Source organism: Eleutherodactylus coqui, chromosome 6 (assembly GCF_035609145.1).
Source record: "Eleutherodactylus coqui strain aEleCoq1 chromosome 6, aEleCoq1.hap1, whole genome shotgun sequence".
In the NCBI taxonomy this organism is placed as follows: domain Eukaryota; kingdom Metazoa; phylum Chordata; class Amphibia; order Anura; family Eleutherodactylidae; genus Eleutherodactylus; species Eleutherodactylus coqui.
The window spans coordinates 35647488-35668285 of NC_089842.1; the positions used below are offsets into that span (position 1 = coordinate 35647488).

The 20798-nt window shown below is 47.4% G+C and overlaps 1 protein-coding gene across 1 annotated transcript in view; it reads right to left on the reverse strand.

Annotated features, from left to right (window-relative positions):
* Positions 1-20798, reverse strand: part of PEX14 (peroxisomal biogenesis factor 14) — a 137987-nt gene that overhangs the window by 53653 nt on the left and 63536 nt on the right. Inside the window, exon 3 of the mRNA XM_066606570.1 lies at positions 10271-10355. Coding sequence (XP_066462667.1) covers positions 10271-10355 — 85 coding nt within the window. The remainder of the gene's footprint in view (positions 1-10270; positions 10356-20798) is intronic.

The following is a 20798-nucleotide window of genomic DNA, read 5'->3' on the forward strand; positions in this document are numbered from 1 at the left end:
TCTGTAGATGGGCTCAGCATGTCAGCGGACGTCACAAGGAGACCAGAACCAGAATGTAGCGGCACAACTTCATTCCTGCACGGACTTCTCCCTTTACAGCTCGTCTCTCGTCTCTTGTGCTGACAGATACTGCGGGAGGGAGGGGGGGGGGGGGAGGTTGTGCTGACAGACACTGTGGGGTCAATCACACACTCCTCAGCATCAGAGTCTGCTGCAGGTTTTCTCCTCTCTATACTTCTATACAGCCCATGCACTGTAGTTCAGTCCCTTCAGACTGCATTCCTCTCTATCTATATCCTGTGTAATCTGCCCTCCCTGATAACTTGGATGCTCCCCCTAAATTCTAACTCTGATCTTCAACATACATTCACATAATGGAATTTTGTAGCAGATTTAACCCCTTAACAATTCATGATATATACAGTGATTGCAGCTGTTAACCCTTTAAATGTCGCTATCATTTCTGATAGCAGGATTTCAAATGTCTTGATCCGTGTTCGGGGGTTTCAAAACGGCCACCTGACGATCAGATCCCAAGGTCCCGCTCGGTTGCCACTGCCTATCAAGCCATGCCTATGGTATTGCATTATACTTTATGAGTGATCAAATAATTGCATGTTCGACTCCCCTATGGGGACTAAAAAAAAGAAGAAGAAAAAAAAATTTAAAAAGGAGTATCAAAAAATGTTATAATTAGAAAAAAAATTAAAGGTAGCAAAACTTTTTTTAAAAAGACCGTTTCCAATATTCATAACGAAAAGCATTTTTGGTACCGCAGTAACTGTAAAAGTCCGATCTGTCAAAGTAACGCATTACTTGTCTTGCATGACGAACATCGTCAGAAAGAAAAATACACATCATGAGAATTGCGCTTTTTTGCTCACCCTGACGCCAAGAAAACAATTGAAAGTGATCACAAAGTCAATGTATTGTCCAACGTGATACCAACACAGCAGAAAATGAGCCGTCATACAACTATATCGACAGAAAACTAAACGTTATGGCTGTCAGAAGATGGCGGCGGAAAATTATTTCATTTTTTTCCAAACATGAACTACTTTAAAAGTCAAAGTAAAGCAAACAAACAAAAAAAAAAAACTATATAAATTTGGTATTGTCATAATCGTACTGACCCATTGAAAAAGGCCGGCCTCACACAGACGGATCTGAGTTGCTATCGGTTTCTACGCCTATGATGCCCGGTAATATGCGGTCTATGAAACGCCGTGACTTTTGCTGTTATACGCCCTATACCCGCCCGGACGGGTCCATATTCAATTAGCTTCCACAGTTATATACAGGTCTTCCACTGCGAATGTACGCCTGCGGAATCTGACCTGTTTGTGTGAGCCATAGTGTGTACGCCATAAACCCGCACCCCAGCCCCCCCAAAGATGGCAACATTTTTATTTCCATTTCACTCCACTTTTTAAAAAGTTTTTCAGTACATTATTTGGTACATTAAATACTACCATTGAAAAATACAACTCGTCCCGCAAAAAACAAGCCCTCAGACAGCGGCGGCGGCGAAAAATAAAAGTTACGATCTTTTGAAAGTGGGGAGGAAAAAACTAAAGAATTGTCCTTAAGGGGTTAACACTGGAATCCGCACAGATTCCGCAAAGAAGCAAAAAAACTATAGCAAAAAAAACAAAAACAACACAGCACAAAGCGGTGTGCGGGCATGAAGTTCCACAACTCATCTACTTCCGACTTGAGTTTTTTTTTTTAGTTACCTCAGATGACACCAGAAAAGTAAATACTTCTAAGAGATCAGATGACGGCCGGCGTCCCTCCGCCCCGCGGAGAACAACACAGCAGTTACCGCTGAACGCACTTACTACTATATATATATTATGGGAGGGCAGCGCCTTCCTAGCACTCTCTGCCTTTGAAGAACACCACATCCACTGGCAGATAACAGGGAACAATAGATTGTATGCAATTGCACAGCTAAAAGTACTTTTACTGGGGCCATAATAGCTGACACGCGCGACTGACAAATCGCTCCCCTGTCGGAGTCGCTGGGTCTATAGCAGAACTAATTTTTGAGCGACTGTTTGCGGCGAACAGAGGCGGGCGGATCGACCAATCATCTGATTGCGTCGCCTCCATTCACTGAACGACTATCCTGCATGAAAGCACAGTAGTTCTAGTCGCTGGTAGGGCAGCCAACGGTCTTAGGCCGTGCTCACATGAGCGCAAGTTTAGGCTGGGTTCACACAGAGCGGATTTGCCGCGGAAATTCCGCCTGGAATTTCGCTGCAGCAAATCCGCCTGCGGCAGCTAATCCCGGGATTGGTCAGCCACGTGGATGAGATTTCTCAGAAATCTTGTCCATACGGGACGGTGAATCCGTCGTGGCAAAGCCGGCGTTGCGGCGCGGATTTGCTGGCCACAGCATGTCCATTCTTTTTTTCCCCACTTTGGCCGCGCTCTCCTCTATGGGAGCGCCGGCCGCAACGGAAAAGCGTGCAGCCAAGCCGCTTCAAAATCCACGGCTAAGTGCCGCGGGTCTTGAAGCAGCGATTTCCCGTCGGGAAATCTCGTGTTTTTTCCGCTGCGGCCAAACCACAAGATTTCCATCGGGAATACGCTGTGTGGGAACCCAGCCTTACTGTGTATTACGCACGTGTGATATGCGGTAATTCGTAGGTACATACATGGTCTTACGCTGTTTTGCTCACTTTTGCGTGTCTGAATTGCGTAATATACGAGCGCAAAAAAAGAACACAGCGGGTTTTATTTTGATGCGTAATACACGCAACAGAGCCAATTGTTCTGGATGGGCGTGTAATCAGCGCCGCCGCGGAGTGGCAGCACAGGAAATGTAAACAAAAACAAGAAACGCAAGGAAGACTGCGCATGCCAGCGTGTGGGAGATACGGGCCATGCGCAGGACAACATCGCTGTTATATGCGGCGATAAGCCGGCTTACTGCCGGCTCCATAGCGGTAAAATGGCGGCAGAACCTTAAGGGCCATTTACACGGGGCGATTATTGCTCAAAATTCATTCAAACGAACTAAATTGAGTAATAATTGTCCGTGTAAATGCAAAAAAATAAATCGTTTACTATTTGCTCACTTCTCGCTGACAGTCAGCATAAAAACCACTGCCGGCTGCGGGCTCCTCGCTGCGTGTAGACGCACCGCTCAGCACCACACACAGAAGGTGAAGGGCTGAGCGAGAAGCCTGCCATCCAGCGGTGAAGTCTGCCCGTCTAAACGCTCTGCACGAGCGCCAACGGCCTTAGCGGGGACGTCAGCACTTGTCCGTCATTTAGATGACGGTCGGTCTGTGTAAATGGGACTTTAAGGCTTTGTATTTCCATTGCTTGGCTCGATTACAGGAGCTGAACAACAAACAACGGAAGTGCCAGATCTAGTGGAAATAAATGGCGCCCTGACCGCACGGATTACAATGGCGTCCGTTGGGTTCATAGCCAGATGCCGGGCATATTACTGGACACAACAGCGCAGCGTGCAGCGCTATTATGTCAATGGTTCAGGACCGCATCGGCGACGGAGGACGGGCTTCAGGCATACAATCACCGGCTGGAAATTCGCTAGACTGTATTTTGTGTCTGGAAGATTGGAGACGTACCCGGACATTCTAGACAATAATGTGCTGCAGACAATGTTGTAATACTCTGGGAATGGTCGGCCATACTTCCAACAAGACAATGTGCCTTGTCACACATCCAATGCTGTTTTTCACTGGTTTCAGGATATGGATGTTCCACGATCAGACTGACTGCACAGATACTGACCTGAACCTGCTGGATATCAGGTCAGGAAATATCAACCATGTCAAACTTCTTTAAAAGAACTTGCCAGGCATTTGCAGGATGAATGGAGGGAAATAGCAGCTGAAGTATATCAGACGTTAGTAGAAAGTATACCACGGAGAATATTATGTCATTAGAGCTGAAGGATCCCCACTAAGTATTAACATATGGAAATATATACTACTACTGATCCTTGCTCAGACGTCCTATGACTTTTGGTAGGACAGTATATCAACCAATCATGTGATATGAATGGTACCTTACTTCTCCTACGATTGGGGAAAAGGCATCACATGACAAGTTAAAAAGGGACTTCTGTCCGTCTGGGACTCCAGGAAGCTTCATTTGTATTGACATTCGCAAAAGATATTGAGGCTTCAATCTCCCCTACGTTACAGAGGACACCAGAGAGCAATAGCTAGATGACGTCAGCCTGCCCTCCCCCATGCTTATATCACAACGGAGACAAGTTCTCTTTCAAATAATGAGAATTTCTACCACATTTTACAAGACATTTCTCTAAAAAAAAGGAGTAAAAACCTGTCTTGGCGGTGAAGGGGTTAAGTTCGTAACCGGCGCTAATCACCATTTTTTGTGATTTAATTTAAATAATTTCCTCTTGCCCTTTCTGGTGCTTTTATGAGCAGCTGAAATATTAAGTATGAAGGGAGGGGAGATACAAAATGGATGACTCTCTGGAGACAGGAGCAGTCTATAAAGTTACCATGGCGACATCCCACAATAGGCATTAGGAAAACAATGGCTTTTTGCGGCTTTTAGCTCCCAAAAATAAACTTAGATCCTGATTATTAGGAAATCTGACGGAAAAAAAATAAGTAAGCCCGCTGCTCGTCTCCGCCGCGAACAATCACGTCAGGATGGGGGTCATGTAGGAAAAGTTTCTGCTGCGACGGAGCCAACGACAGCGCCCGCCATAACCGCCCGGTATGTCGGACCGGAGAGTCCTCCGCACAGCCGCTGCGGGCCGGCGCGCTCTACGACATTGTTCTGTAATCCGTGTAATTACGTGATACATATATCCCAATATCATACACGCCCGACCCCACCGTGCATCCCGAGGACGGGCGGAAGCGATGTAGGTAACCGGAAAGGAAACCCGTGCAGCATGGAAGAAATACGGAACTCGTTACTTGCGCCATAGTTTGGGACACACCTCTCAGCTGAACTACCATGACACACCGGTCGAGGTTGTATTGTGTTCTGATAAGGTTAGTCATTGATATGTTCGCAAACACACCGACGCAGAAGCTGAACCAGCAGGGGATGTCAGGAGGGGAGAGAGAGGAAGAGATATAGATAGTGATGGAGAGAGAAAGGCCGGGCTCGGGGGTCCGCAGCGGACTCCAGCCGGTGACCCTGCGTACGGCAAGTTATTATATTATGTATGACCGCGGCGGCCATGTGCAGTACAGGTTTAGGGTTTTTTTGTATTTACCGCGCCGTTGTTGCTTCGCCGTTAATTGCGTATGGGCTGCAGGTCACACGCATCCATTGACATCAGCGGAGGCTGTCCGCACGCGATCTGCGGTGAGATAGAGCATGCTGCGATTCTTCCTCCGCCCGCGGATTAGGCAATTTGTACCCGCAGGGAAATTTGAAACTAAAACGCCTTTCAATGCCCGCGATTTACCACGGATCGTCCGCACGGACAGCAAGAGTGGAAGCCGCCATTCAAAGCCAGTCATGTGAGACCAGTCAAATAGAGAACTAGATTTTGCAGTAGAAACGCACTAAAACCCACCGCGGACTTTCTCTAATGTGGGTGCATACACCAAATCTGAGAGGGGCTTCTATGATGCAAATAGACAGTCAGGGTACTTTTACATGGACCGACCATTGGCCAAAAAATTGCTGAAGCGAACCATTTTGAGCAATGCTTGCCCCATACAAGCATGGCAACCGACAGGGCGCTAAGGGAGAATCTGCTGACTGAAACACAACGACTGGTGAGCAACTTCTCGATCCATGTAAACAGGCAGTCATTTATCTTTGAACGCATACAAAGTGCCAGAGCAAGTCCTGTGGCAGACACTGAACAAGCAGGGGGTCCAGAGCAAGTCCTGTGGCAGACACTGAACAAGCAGGGGGTCCAGAGCAAGTCCTGTGGCAGACACTGAACAAGCAGGGGGTCCAGAGCAAGTCCTGTGGCAGACACTGAACAAGCAGGGGGTCCAGAGCAAGTCCTGTGGCAGACACTGAACAAGCAGGGGGTCCAGAGCAAGTCCTGTGGCAGACACTGAACAAGCAGGGGGTCCAGAGCAAGTCCTGTGGCAGACACTGAACAAGCAGGGGGTCCAGAGCAAGTCCTGTGGCAGACACTGAACAAGCAGGGGGTCCAGAGCAAGTCCTGTGGCAGACACTGAACAAGCAGGGGGTCCAGAGCAAGTCCTGTGGCAGACACTGAACAAGCAGGGGGTCCAGAGCAAGTCCTGTGGCAGACACTGAACAAGCAGGGGGTCCAGAGCAAGTCCTGTGGCAGACACTGAACAAGCAGGGGGTCCAGAGCAAGTCCTGTGGCAGACACTGAACAAGCAGGGGGTCCAGAGCAAGTCCTGTGGCAGACACTGAACAAGCAGGGGATCCAGAACAAGTCCTGTGGCAGACACTGAACAAACAGGGTGTCCGGGTGACTGCGAACACAGCTGTGTCTCAGTAATACAGACTGTATCTCTTGATTAAAACTAGGTAAGTAAAACAAAATAATAAAATCACTTACCACGGTTTTATGGACGCCGCAGTTGCCAATATAGACAAACTAAGAAGTAACCCGCGGTCCGCATTCGCACGTGTCCACATTCTGGAGGTCAGTCACATGAACGTGCTGCTGCCTCGGATACGATTACTTCCAGGGATAGACCGTTCCATTCAGAGTACATTAATCCCAGTCATGTCTCAGAAAGACGAGAGAGGTAGGTCGGATGTTCTAGGTGGTCATTCCTGCTGTAGGCCCCTGTGCAGAGCAGCCATGCTTCTATGTATCCCCCCACAGTAGGACCACCATGCAGGGAGAGGTTGGCAAGTAATGTGCTGCTGCACCGGGGCAGATGTAGCACTAGCATGGCGCTGCGGTAAACGCACGGGGTGGGCACGTCCGGTAAGGCAAAGAACGTTGGCCAACAATGAGGACTTTGCCACTTTTATCTCATTGATCGGAAGCTGTAGGGATTATTTTTGAAGTGACTGGATAATCCCTTTAACTAGGTGTAAGCGGTAAATGATGTGATCTTATACACAGGTACCGCACGGATCTATCGAGTCTAAAAACCTAAATTTCCTCTATTTACAGTGAAGACAAAAAGACAAGGAGTCACAACACTGCAGACAATGACCTCCTACCCACCTATGGTGATGAAGGGGTTTATAGGCCACATACCTGCCTCCGTTCAGAACGGGATGAACGTCACAACCCAGTTTAAATAAATAATTTACAAAACAATGATTAACAATGAACAAGGGTGCAGGCAGGGCGCCCCTTCACTTATGGGAAGACTCCAACATGGTAGGTACTATGCCAGGTGACCATAGCCTTACCGGATGCCTGTGTTCACATTTATGCATCCAGATCGAAATGCCGGATTGCTGTAAGACTCTGCCTACAGTCATGTCTCAGGCCGATATGGAAAAGATTCCGGTTGTGGTCTGATTAGACGCCGGGTCTTACCACCAGAGGGCGTAAAGCTGCTTTCCCCATTGGCCTATAAGAGGCTCTCGGAGGCTCCTTGTGTGCAGTGACCTCTTCTTCCGCTTGTGTAGGGCTTGTTGACCACTAGACGCCTCTACGATGCAAAGAGATCTCACCCCGTTACCAGAGTCTGAGAGGGGCGCATTATTGGGATGGGAGAAGCTGGATGGGCGTATCGATGCATTGACCCCCACCGGGCCGTTCTGACCAGACTGTTAGGTGTTGGTAGCAGGAGTTACGTGAGGGTATGCACACACAGTGAACAGTTCCGGATGGCCCAGACAGACCACCGGAAGAGACGATCGTTTGGGCCACAAGCAGATCCAACAGTTTTGCTGTTCACCATCCAGACACAGTTGGCACCTTCATTACAGAACCCTCTCTTTGCCTGGAGGCAAATTATTATTATGGCGCCCATTATGCCATTAACACCCAACACTGTAGCCTTCACTTGCAGTGATGTTGTGAACGAGAAACCTGGACTGCTGCGGACCGGAACTGTATTGTCTACAGCAACGACTCCAGGTTCCATTTGGCAGCCAACGGCGGTCGGTTTCGAATATGAAAGCCTCGTGGTGAGCGCCTCAATCCTTTCTTAGCTGTGGAGCGGTACACTGCCCCCTGTTGGTGTGAAGGTCTGGGGGGGGGGGGGGTGATACAACTGTCGGTCACCCCCAGAAGAGATCAAGGGATACTAACAGCTCAGTAATATATGCCGGAAATCCTGTGGCCACGTGCGTTGCCACTCATGGCGGCTTCCAACAGGATAATGCTTGGCCACACAGCAAGGGTTTCCCAGGAATGTGTCCGCCAGATTGCCACACTTCATTGGCCCGTTTGGTCAGCAGATTAAATTGCTGATCCAGCATTTATGTGACCCGCTGGGACAGCAGCATCAGCAGCCTGTGAGGATCTAGAGAGGCCCAGTTGCAGAGTCTATGAGCAAAGGTGCTGCAAGAGAATATATGGAGCCTCTATGGCCAGCTGTATCTCATCAGGTCTTCAAGCTAGAAGTGGAGAAACAGGGTACTAGAGCCACCATGCCTGCCAGTATCTCATCATATCTCCAAGCTAGAAGCGGCCCAACAGCGTACTAGAGCCACCATGCCTGCCCGTATCTCATCATGTCTCCAAGCTAGAAGCGGCCCAACAGGGTACTAGAGCCTCCATACCCACCTGTATCACATCTTACATCCAAACTAGAGGTGGTACAACAGGGTACTAGAGCCTCCATGCCCGACTGTGTCTCATCATGTATCCAAGCTGAGAAGTGGCCCAACAGGGTACTACTGGAGACTCCATACCTGCCCGATCTCATCATGGATCCAAGCAAGAAAGCCCCAACAGGGTACTACTACAGCCTCCATGCCCACCGGTATCTCATCATGTATCCAAGCTAAGAAGTGGCCCAACGGGGTACTACTAGAGCCTCGATGCCCGCCAGTATCTCATTATGTATCTAAGCTACAAGGGCCCAACAGGGTACTAATAGAGCCTCTATGCCCACCTGTATCTCATCATGTATACAAGCTAGAAGTAGCCCAACAGGGTACTAGAGCCTCCATGCCCTCCTGTATCTCATCATGTATCCAAGCTAGAAGTGGCCCAACAGGGTACTACTAGATCCTCCATGCCTGCCCGTATCATATAATGTATCCAAGCTGAGAAGTGGCCCAACAGGGTACTAGAGCCTTCATGTTCGCTCGTATCTCATCATGTATCCAAGCTAGAAGGGCCCAACAGGGTATTAGAACCTCCATGCCCACCTGTATCTCATCATGTATCCAAGCTAGAAGGGCCCAACAAGGTACTAGAACCTCCAGGCCCACCTGTATCTCATCATGTATCCAAGCTAGAAGCAGCCCAACAGGATACTAAAAGTCTCCTTTGAATCGTACAGTTTTCCCAAACCTCGCTCTAATACAACCTCTTACATTCATTCGGCTCCTTGGTGCATTTTTTTCCTTTTGTTGATGAGTGCACATAGGAGTCAATAAGAGGAAGCAAAGCTGCAGTGTAAAGCATGGGGGATGCAGCAGTTTGCACATAAGATTCTGGTCATCTAGATCAAGCCCCCTAGGCTGTACCCCACTACTCCACAGGACAGAAGCTTCAGCTGTGTGCGGTCGCTGCATGCAGATTCCCAACCACACTACAGGTGTGGAGACAATTACATTAATTAACACCGGTGTGTAATTAATTTAACCTCTCCTGTCACTTTTACCACTTTCTATCAGCATTAATTGAGTGTCAATGAAAAGGGGGGAGAAAAAAAATAGTGCAGTCAGACAAGTGCGACGGCGCTGCGCTACTTAGTATAGATCCCGCACGGCTCCGGCGGCTCAATGCAGGTTTACATGAAGGCATATGGGGAGGCCAGATCAATCGCTCACTAATTAGACCAATCAGAGGGAGATTTCCCTGACCCCAAGCATGGCTGCCCCGTGACCTTACAGTGATTTTCCAGCTCATTCTCCGCGCCGGCAGCACACAGAGCGCGGCAGATGACATTTATCCTGCGGCTCAGTGCAAATACGGCTGTCACTAATTGATGAGGGTCTCATCAACTGAATCTCGGGGTCTGTAAAGAGGGACTGTTAATAGAGATCTATGTAACGATGGAGACGATACAGTATCTGCTGGGACAAGAGGTTAGCGGCCCTTACAAGGCAGACTCCACACCGCCGATATCATGATGGACGCTGATATCCATATCCGCCCGGGGGAATATATCCATCAGCCCCGCAGAAATCTCAGAAGACAATATTAATTCTTTACCTTTTCTCTTAAGGAATTCTTTCCGGGTGGAAACAGGACTTTGGCGCACTCGCGGGTTCTGTAGGAACTTTACGGCCGTGGCAATCTGCAAGGATAGAGAGATGAATATATGAGCGGTCTGCAGCAGATACCTGCGAACACCAGCAGTAGTAGCAAAAATACTTCTTTACAAAAAGTTTCTTAAAAGTTACCAGAAGTGAGTTAGAAGTAAGAAACAGTTTATTTAGCAAAATCCTGTATAGAAGGAACATCCAACCGCTTCTTGTGTTACTTTGCGGCCCCCATGCGGCCCCTGATCCGGTATGGCTAAAATGGATTTTTTTGATCATCGTGTCCTTTTATTTTGGGATCGGAGCGATCTGCATGCGGGGTTAATGCGTTTCTCAAGCATCTTACTACTGGAACCCCATGCGCGTGAAAAAACACATGTAAATCAGATGCAAATCGCGCATTTTTAGCTTTATAAAAAAAAACGTAACGCAAGAAAATTGCAGGTGAAATGGCCATTTTTTCACGGACTTCTGTCGTATTCGCCGGTGTAAATGCTGCGTCTATAAAGCAGACAGGAAAGACTATGGGGGAAACGGATTAAGACCGGCGTTTAAAAAGCTGGTCCTAATATACTCCACCCAGCGTGTTTTGGCGTCTCCGTGCGCCTACAGAGAGATCTACACCAGCTAGGAGCTGGCATGGATTTTTGGTATGAGTTACGGCCGTTTCTGGCCACACCGCTCTTGAAAAGGCAAGCCCCTTTCAAAGACAAGAGGCCCCAGCGCTGACATAGCCGATTGCCTATCAAGCCATATCTGTGGCATAGATTGATAGATTGCCTGTCTACATTATACTGCAGGAGTGATCGCAAGTTCAAGTCCCCTGTGGGAACTAAAAAAAAAAAAAGTGTTATAAAAAAACCTTTTATTATTAGAGAAAATTTAAAAGTTTTTAAAAACTCTTTGCCGATATTTACAATACAAAGGAAAACAAAAAACAAACACATATTTGGTATTGGCGCATCTGTAAAAGTCCAATCCACCAAAGGAATGCATTATTTGTCCCACACGATCAATGTTGTCAGAAGAAAAAAAACACCATCAGAACCGCAGATTTTTTTTTTGTCACTCCCATCTCCGAGAAAAATATAATCAAAAGTGATCAAAAAGTCATATAAAAAGGTACAGCAAAAAAACGAGCCATGCTGATGAAAAAATAAAAAAAAGTTATGGCGCCAGAAATTTTTTTTTTTTCCTGAAGATATTTAGTTTTTTTCAGTAGTAGCAAAAAAAAATAAAAGAAAAAAAAATAACATTTTTTTATATTATATATATATATATATATATATATATATATATATATATATATATATATATATATTTATATTTTTATTTATTTTTTGGCAGTGTACACACCATAGAAAACAAGACCCTCCAAAAAAAAAACAAATTGGGATTTTTTCCATTTCACTTTTTGTAAATGCTACAGTACAATACAGAATCTCATTGACAAGTACAACTCGTCCCGAAAAAAAAAACAAGACGGCTTCTTTGGAGGATCAATAAAAGATGTAAGTCCTTAAGGGGTTAAGTTACACAAAGATCCGCCCCGTTGGCTACCCTGCATGCTGATGGTTTCCTAGAAGTAACAGATTTTGCAACAGAATATAAAAAGTGACTAAAAGATCAGTAACAAGCCGTCACAAACATTGGACCTGTTCCCCATAAGTCCCAGCGTTGTTAACTAAAGAGGACCGTCGCATTGTAACAGTAAGCCCTCAGAATAAAGGGGGGTCTACACGAGTTCAGCCGCTCATCCCTACCCCCCCCCCCAGCCACTATGGCCTCCACCGTAGCCCCTCCCACCTCTTTACATATCTTGTTTCCGTAAATTCGCTAATCATGGCAAATGTAGGCAAAACCGATCCATGGGACAATGTAATAAACAGGAAATTACCAGCATCCAACACGGATCCCGGGCATTAAGGAGATCGGAGCAGGTGTAAGTCAAACGATTAGTTATTACACCTGCGATGGAGCTGATGCAATTGGGAAATACAGGCGGTAATAGTTTAAAAGGTTTGGATGGGGCACATTACTCTCCAAGTGCCTGCAGAGAGGGCATGATTGAGCAAGATGTCATTAGTAATTCATTTAAGGGAAAACAGGAGAAGGAGCGGTGACTGAAAGCAATTTAGATGTCAGGTAGAGGAGGGGGGGGCGACTTAAGAAAGCATGATAAGTGAATTTACATGTGGGAAGAGATTAAGCCACGGCGGCGAGAAAGATGGAGGGAGAGGATGCGGGATATGTGAAGAAGACGACTAGAAAGATCTAAGGGGGATAAGACAACATGGAGGAACGCAACATCTGTAAGATAGATACAACTGCAGGACAAATCTTAAGACGACCCTCCCGATCCGGGATAGGAAGGGGTCCGTTATCTGCAGATGTTCTTCTCTTCCGCCTTTCGGATCCACTGGTTCTGGACTCTGCCACAATTTAATCACTACCTTATACGCACTGTGCTCTCCGATTGGCCAACAGTGATCACATGATCTGCTCTGGCCAATCAGAGACGACGTATATTAGTCTACCAAAGTACTATGGGGATTAAGTAGTCTGAAGATTTCATAGACCATCTTGGGACAAGGAATCGGCCAACTGGACGGCAGAGAAGAACAACTGCATGTGATGTGTCCTCCACCCGCTCTGGTCCCAGGAAAGAGTTTTGTCCCAAAACTGGAGGGTCACTTGAACTCTTCCGGAAATGCACTTTAGTAATGCGTGATGTCATCGTGGAAGGGGTGGAGCTTATTTCTTCCGTTCGCAGGTGCAATTTTAGATGGACACATTACTGAGGACACAATCTGTAACTTCAGTAAGAGGTTGTAAAGGAGAGGAGCCGGGCACCTAGACAAGTACAGCAGAGTCTGGAAACTTTTTAGGGTTATTGTCTATTATCATCTATGGAAGGTTTTAGAGACTATTTATTTTGGGATAAAATGCGGTCCCGGGACTGGAGAGAGTTATATGACCTGCGATTCATCTTCTCTGCCATCCCGCCGTTTCACCAGTTCTCCATTATTTTTTTGAATATCCAAGATGTACGACGCAATCTTCAGACTACCTAATCCCATCTTAGACTACCAATGCACTGTGCCTGCTTCCTGATTGGCCAATGCTGCTCACGTGATCAGCACTAGCCAATGAAAGAGCAGTGCACAGTGTCTCCCATTAAAATCATGTTGACCCTAAACCTTAAATATTTTAGACAAGAGATACATTCACAATGGTGCCAGCGTCCAAGCATCACTCCTTGCCAATTCAGTATCGGGTCTTGATGCCATGTATTTTGAGAGGGGTAGTCTATACCCCGGCACTGTCCAGTAATCAGTGAGATATCCTCATACATCATAGTAGTTCAGCCAAGATGTTAGTGATGTGTTTGGTGAATTATTGCAGTAATAAAGAACCAGCAGAATGTTGAGTGCAGCTCTGGAGTATAATAGAGACTTTAACCCAGGATAAGTAGTACAAAGAATAAACAATGTGACTCAACTTTTTAGGGAAATTAGATATATAAACAACTCTGCAGGCTCCCCTCACTAACTTTCCTTCCTCTCAGTAATGCAGCACCTATAGAAGTCTATAGGGCCCTATTATGCGCTTCTGATTCCGTAAGGAGACATGTGGAATCCTAACAGAATTGTAGCAGGTTCCATTGGATGGCGCAGTAAGACAAATTCTCCTGTTTCAGGACAAGGTTCTGTCTGGGACCAGGCACTGAAGAAGGTACATTACCGATAGGGGGTCTTCACACTTCATGCGAGAATTAGTGAAGACGCAGAATTGTGAAACCAATGATTTTCAACGGTTTCATTCCCATTTGCGATGCTTTCACTCATGCGATGTGGCGTGAAAAAAACCCCCAAATTGCAGCATGTCCTATCTTTCTGCGTTTTTTTAATAGTCTAGGTTCCCCTATGGAGCCTTCTTTTTATTGCAACGCATGAATTTACAATTTCTGTGCGACGTTATTTTAACATTAGAAAGTGCCACTGACTTTCGTGATAAAAAATTTACTGCGGGCGGGAACAAAGCCGAGATCGCCAGTGCGAAGGAGCCCTTAGTGGATTTTGTCGGCTGTTGTCCAGTTTCACCGGTTTGGGGTTTCATTCTTAGGCAGCCAAGAGGGCCCTCGCCATTTTTATGCCACCTAACGGTGTATAGTGCATTGGTAGAGTACTATCAATGCACTTCACCTGCTCTGTGATTGGCCAGCGGTGATCAGGTGATCAGCACGGGCCAATTAATAAACAGTGTAATTGACACGCAGCGAAGCCACCTTGGCTGCCCAAAAAGGGCACCAGGAGCTGGTGAAACCGACAACGGTCAACATCATTAACTAGAGGTACTTGACTCCCTCCACCCTCCGGACGTAGGACACAATTTTGTCCTGGAACCAGAGGGGCACTTTAAAGAAGTATTGCCCTAGCGGGAAAAAAAAACAACTTACCTATTAAATACAGCGGCATATGGAGTCCCTAGCAGTACAGTGTTCATAGGGCAGAGCTGTAGGGCCTCCGTGGGACCCCATACGACTGCGGTGTGCATGAGGGCTATCGATTGAGTACATGTACTTGCGATTCTAAAGAATTACATAAAAGCCAACAAGTAGGTTTCCTAGTCTTGTCGGGACCAGTCAGCAGTGACGGATCGTTGCCACTAGTATCCACTGGGAGCACATAAGCCAAAAAGACGCCCACATTCAGAACGTATGTACTTTGTAAAAAGTCCTTGGAATGACTTGCTTTTCCCTTTAGGTGTCCATATATTAACTTTGGCTAAACCCGCCGAATATATGGTGCATATGAGGGTGTTAGAAAAAAAAATGGATGGGGCATGCTGAATGTCAGTATGCCCAATCCTTTGATCTCACTGGAGATAAGCTCCTGTCACTATTGAGAACACTTGCACCCTAAGCCGAGCTCAGCAGTCTTGTGTAAGGGGGATTGAGTAGCCATAGCTAAGGGCTCGTAGACACTAAGGATATGGTTTCCGCTTTCCTGCTCTGTTATGAGAGCACAAATACGGAGCCCACTGGCTGAATAGAGGTGTCATATAACAGAACTGGATGGTGCCCAATGGACCCCATTGACTATAATGGGGTCCATTCAGTTTCTGGCTGGCCAACACTTTACAGGATGAAAGAACTGCCTGCAGCGCTATTTCATCCTCCATTGTGACAGAGGAGGCGAATGGAACCTCCTATGCTGATGTGAGCCCTGGGTGTCTGGCCAGCTTTACCTCCAGCTTGGTAGGACTAATGTACAATATTACCATATCACATACACCAAGGGAAATTGAAAGAGTTTTAGAGAATGTATGAAACTTGGATCCAAGTCCCTCCATATGAAGGATACTGAATAACTAGATATTGGATGAAGGATGTGTATTAGTATGCAAATTACGGGGCCCTTCGTTATGCAAAATACTACATTGTTTTAGTTTATAAGTCGAACAGTGTGTTATGTAAGAGGATTCTTCTTTGGTCCACAGATTGTCGGTGACTAGGTAGCCCACATGTCTGACTTTAAGAGAGGTCGGCTCGCTGGATGCTCGAAATGGGGGCATCATATCGTGGACGCTCCCGAAGGAGTTACAATAGTGCAATGTCAGTACAGAGAGTGGTTCCTCTTACAGGAAGGCTCCAGTACTCGCAGACCTACGCAGAAGGACAACGCCGCCTAAGGACCACTAAATTGTTCTGATGGCCGTTGCTGATAGACGGGCGACTGCAGTACAGGTCCGAGCAGAGGTTGGAGTCACCCCACGAACAATTGTGACCTGATTGCTTGGAGCTGGGTTGCACTCTCGGACCCCCATGCAGTGCGTTCTGTTGACCCGATTTCACTGCCAGCAACGACTAACCCGGCGCACCGCTGCATACACATAGATACATGAATGGAGATCAGTTGTGTTTAGTGGCGAGTCCAAATTCTGCCTGGGGCAAAGTGATGATCGTCAATGTATGAGTTGGCGTTCTGGAGAAGGAGCCCACCCTGATGTGACTTTAGAGCACCACACAGGTCCAACTCCTGGAGTCATGATTTGGGGGGGCAATCCATTATGATAGTAGGACCGAGTTGGTGGTTGCTGAAGGCACAATGACTGCCCCCTAGTATATGAACGAAGTGGTACACCCAGTTATCATCCCCTTCATGACCACCATCCAACATGGTATCTTCTAACAGGAAAATGCCCATCCACATACTGCAGCCATCACAAGACATGCCGAGATCGTGGATTTGCCCACACAGTCCCCAGATTTATCCCCAATACAGCATAGGTAGATGAATTATGGCCCCCCACCACAAACTGTACTACAACTGACTGTACAAGACATGCCGGCATGGTGAGACCCCAACATTTACTGATCCAATGCTCATGGTGGGCACTTCCATGGGATGGGCCGCGGATTCCACGGGAAAGGAGGAGTTTGAAAAAAAAAATGTCAATTTTTACTGCGCACGTGTGCCATTGACTTCAGTGGAAGACGTCCGTACGGGAACCGCACTTAAATGGCGCACGCTGTGATTTGTTTTCCGCACCCAAAGATCCGCAAAAGAAATCCGCATGCTTTAATGCAGGTTTGGACCCCCATGCTTCCCTATGGGCGGCCTGAGTTGTGGATCTTCCGCGAGGATTCCGCAAATCAAATCCGCCCGTGGACATTGGGCCTCACTGAAACCTGTGCCCAACAGTAATAAACTTTGTCGCATTCATTCCAATATGCTGTCATTTATTCTGGGTGACTCTGTAATATCTAACAATTCATGAAATTCCACCAATTGCTTCTGGTTGTAACACTTTCACTTTCCACCAGTGTATAAAAGCCCATGTTGTATCCTCCTAGAGTTATTAAACGGTTTGCATGGAGGATAAAAAACATGGCTGCCTTCTTCTAGAGACTTCACCATACTGGTCTATGCATCGTGTCTGGTAATACAGCTCAGCTCCACTAAATAGAATGGGGCAGAGCTGCAATACCACACTCGGCCTGTAGACAGGTGCGGCGCTGTTTCCTCCCTATGATCATGAAATATCTTATAAATACATACGCTGGTAAGATTGTAACTGCTGCCTTCAAATCTGTCACGGGACCTTCGGTCGGAAGTTCCATCGGCACGAAAAACACGGAAGAAACAGCGATGCATGCAGCGCTTTTTGGTCCGGCAAAACGCTGAGCGTAAACCAAATGGGCCCCATTATAGTCAACGGGTCTGTTCGGCGCCGTTCAGTTCCGTCATGCAATACTGCTTTCCTATGCAACAGAACGGGAACGTTCTTGGAAAGTCGTGCAGCAACACGGGTGAAGGCGGTAGCAACCGCCATATTGTTTGTTACACAGCTTTCGAAGAAATTGCTAAAACTAGATAAAAAGTAGAGAATGACTAAAAAATCTATATTCTGTATACGGATATGGAGATATATATATATATTTTTTTTTTTTTTTTGCAGACCCTTTCACTCCATGGCCATAGCTCTACCAGAAAGGCGGATCAGATGCGCGGGTCCAGCAATGTCTGTCCGGAGAGGATGCCCATTAACCCCAGACAAAGAGTGAGGTCAAAAGTTATCTCAATAGATGCCGGAAACAATTAGCCGGACACCGGGGGTCCGCCGCCTGCCATCGGGGACCTTCTATATTGTCGTCTCTCCTAGTGAGGAGATGAGATCTGCGCAGAAGGCGACACATTAATGCCCGTGAGCGCGGCGGCCCCCGCCGCCACGAACAATGTGAAGCATTAAGTGATGGAGCCGGCAGCGGCAGAGCAAAGTTTTAGCAAGAAATCAGGTCTGTGTCAAAACTGAAGTGACAAATTTGGTCATCGGTGGCACAAGGAAATGGTTGCAGAGCGGCTGTTAATCAGCGGCCGCCATCGCACAGTGCTGATGCCAGCACTCAGGGAGAAATGCAGGAGGCTAATTATGGAGCCGTATATCTCGCTAAAGACGCTCGACTTGGCTTCATCGTGCCAGCAAATGGCAGCGCAGGTATCCGGGCGCGCAGACAGCGAGGGAGGCAGACGCATCCTCTGCAGCTGCTACAGAGCGAACTACGCCGAAAAACGAGACAAAATATACGCCAAGTAGCCGGTGGTAGATCGCGACATTTATACGCTTTAGGCCGTAGTTACAGCGGCGAGAAAAAACGTGCGAGATCTGCCATTGTGATAACCCACGGGTTCAATGACACGAGCGTTTATACGATAGTGCGAGAAGGAAAAACGGAAGCAGGCCTCACACGACAATAGGACTTGCAAGATGCGGCGTTTCAGATGTGGGGTGTCCGTGTCCGAATCGCGTGCGCAACTCGCTATCGGTTGTTAGGTCGCACTTACACGTATGAGTTCCACCCGATAGCGATATGGACAGAACGCGTACGTGAAAATTACACGTTATATCCAAATCTGTCCGTTTACGTGAGCGATTTTCTTAACGCTTGGACCGAAGGTCTGCGGTAGAAAGGTCGCAGCATGCAGTATTTGCGCAATTCTGGTCCAGGATCATCCATCATTCCTTATGGAGGCAAAAAAAATTTTTAATCGCATCACGCTCGCGTACAAATGCAATTTTCATTTGAGTGCATTGTGATTTTTCTACTTGGAACCGCATATGATTTTCACGCGCGTGCGGCGATGCAATGCCTTTCTATAGCAAAGCGTGTCACGATCACGGAAACATCACAAGTTTAGGGCCGGCATCATGCGAGCGTATTCCGGAAGAGCGCAGGCTGCGAGATATATACACGCGGCACACTGCCATAGCCGTGTACATGTGCGTGTAATGCGTGCCAAGATAGAACATGCTGCGATTTATCTTGTGTAGGGATTTCCAACAAGTCATGGGAGCGGCAGCATCCCTATGGCCGCGTATTACACACACATGACCCGCGCCGAATACGCGGTACCGATACGCTCGTGTAAGCCCGGCCTAAGGGGGACATGTTGGTCCAAGCTTCTCACACCGACATCGCGCACAATGCTGTTTTTTATTATTTTTTTGCACCCGTAGGACATAATGGCGATTCTTGTACAGAATCGCCAAAAAAAGGGCATTCTTCAATTTTTCGACCCTTACTGTGAGCAGAAAACCGCTTATGTAAATTAACCCTTTCAACTAAAATGGTTATTTTCCAGTGCGAGTTCCATCTATATCGCAATCGGACGGAACTTGCACGAGAAAATCATGCGTATGAACTCACCCTTACAGAACGCGCCCCCCCCCCCCCCCAAAGCATAAACCCTCCAGTAAGTACAAGTCGCCCTCCTCTGGCAAGTAGTTACAACTATTCAGCCACATGTCCGGGTGGCGACCAGCGTGACTACAAGGACCCCCACATGGCGGTCGTTACGCAGTTTTCATAGCTTCCTTGTAGCGAGATTGACGTTCATCACCGCCCCGTACGATGGGGAATAACGGTCTGATGGGTGGGGGTTCCACCACTGAGATCCCCACGGATCCAGTGTCCCCCTCTCCTCCTCGCTGCACCCACTCGCAGGGACGTGGCGATTGAGCGCAGCGATGGTTGCATGGTGCCGCGCCATTCATTTCAGGAGAGCTGGCAGAAATAGCTGAGTACAAGCGTTTGGCCATCTCAGGCAATCCCAGTGATGATGAAGGGACCGGCACCGTACATGCGCGATCGCCACTCCATTCAATCTCCTCCTCAATGCAGGGGGGGACACAGGACCCCCTTTCTCTTTCAGCGGTGAGACTCCCACCAATCACCTATCCTGTGAACAAAAGCCAATTTTGGTAAACCCCTTTAAAGGGCTTTTGACTAAACTATTGAGACCCGTCCTCAGGATAGGTCATCAATAGTTGATCAGCAGGATCCGCCACTTAGGACCCCACTGATCAGCTAACTGAAAAAACCGTGGCGCTCGTGTGAGCGCCGAGGACGCTTCTCAGGCCTGTGGGGTCATGTTCATCAGTCATATGGTCTGAGAGCAGCTCAGCCCAATTCAGGTAAATGGGACCAGGCTGCAATACCGGGCATAACCACTATGCAATGTACGTCACTGTGCCTGGTATGGACTGAAGTGACAGCAGCGCTCACTTGAGCCGTTGATCGTCAGAGATCCCAAGCGGCGGATTGCCAATCGAGTATTGATGACCTATCCTGAGAATAGGTCTTCAGTAGTTTAGTGCTAGAAACCCCCTTAGAAAACATGGCTGCTTTATTCCACAAACAGCGCCACACCTGTCTATAGCAAGTCAGTCCCATTCACTTCAATGTAGTGGAACTGCAATACCTAGACACAACTCATGGGGTGCTGTTTCTGGAGGTTTTCTTGGAATCCTGTAGGACTTCTTTAAAATTCAATCAACTTATTTACACACAGTCATCTTCCCTATTGCCTGACATCTACACGGCTGGCTGACAAGTATGACCCGCGTGGCGGCACAAAGAAAGTGCTGTGCAACCTCGCCTCTACTCAACCTTCTTCGGGCGGTTACATGATGGC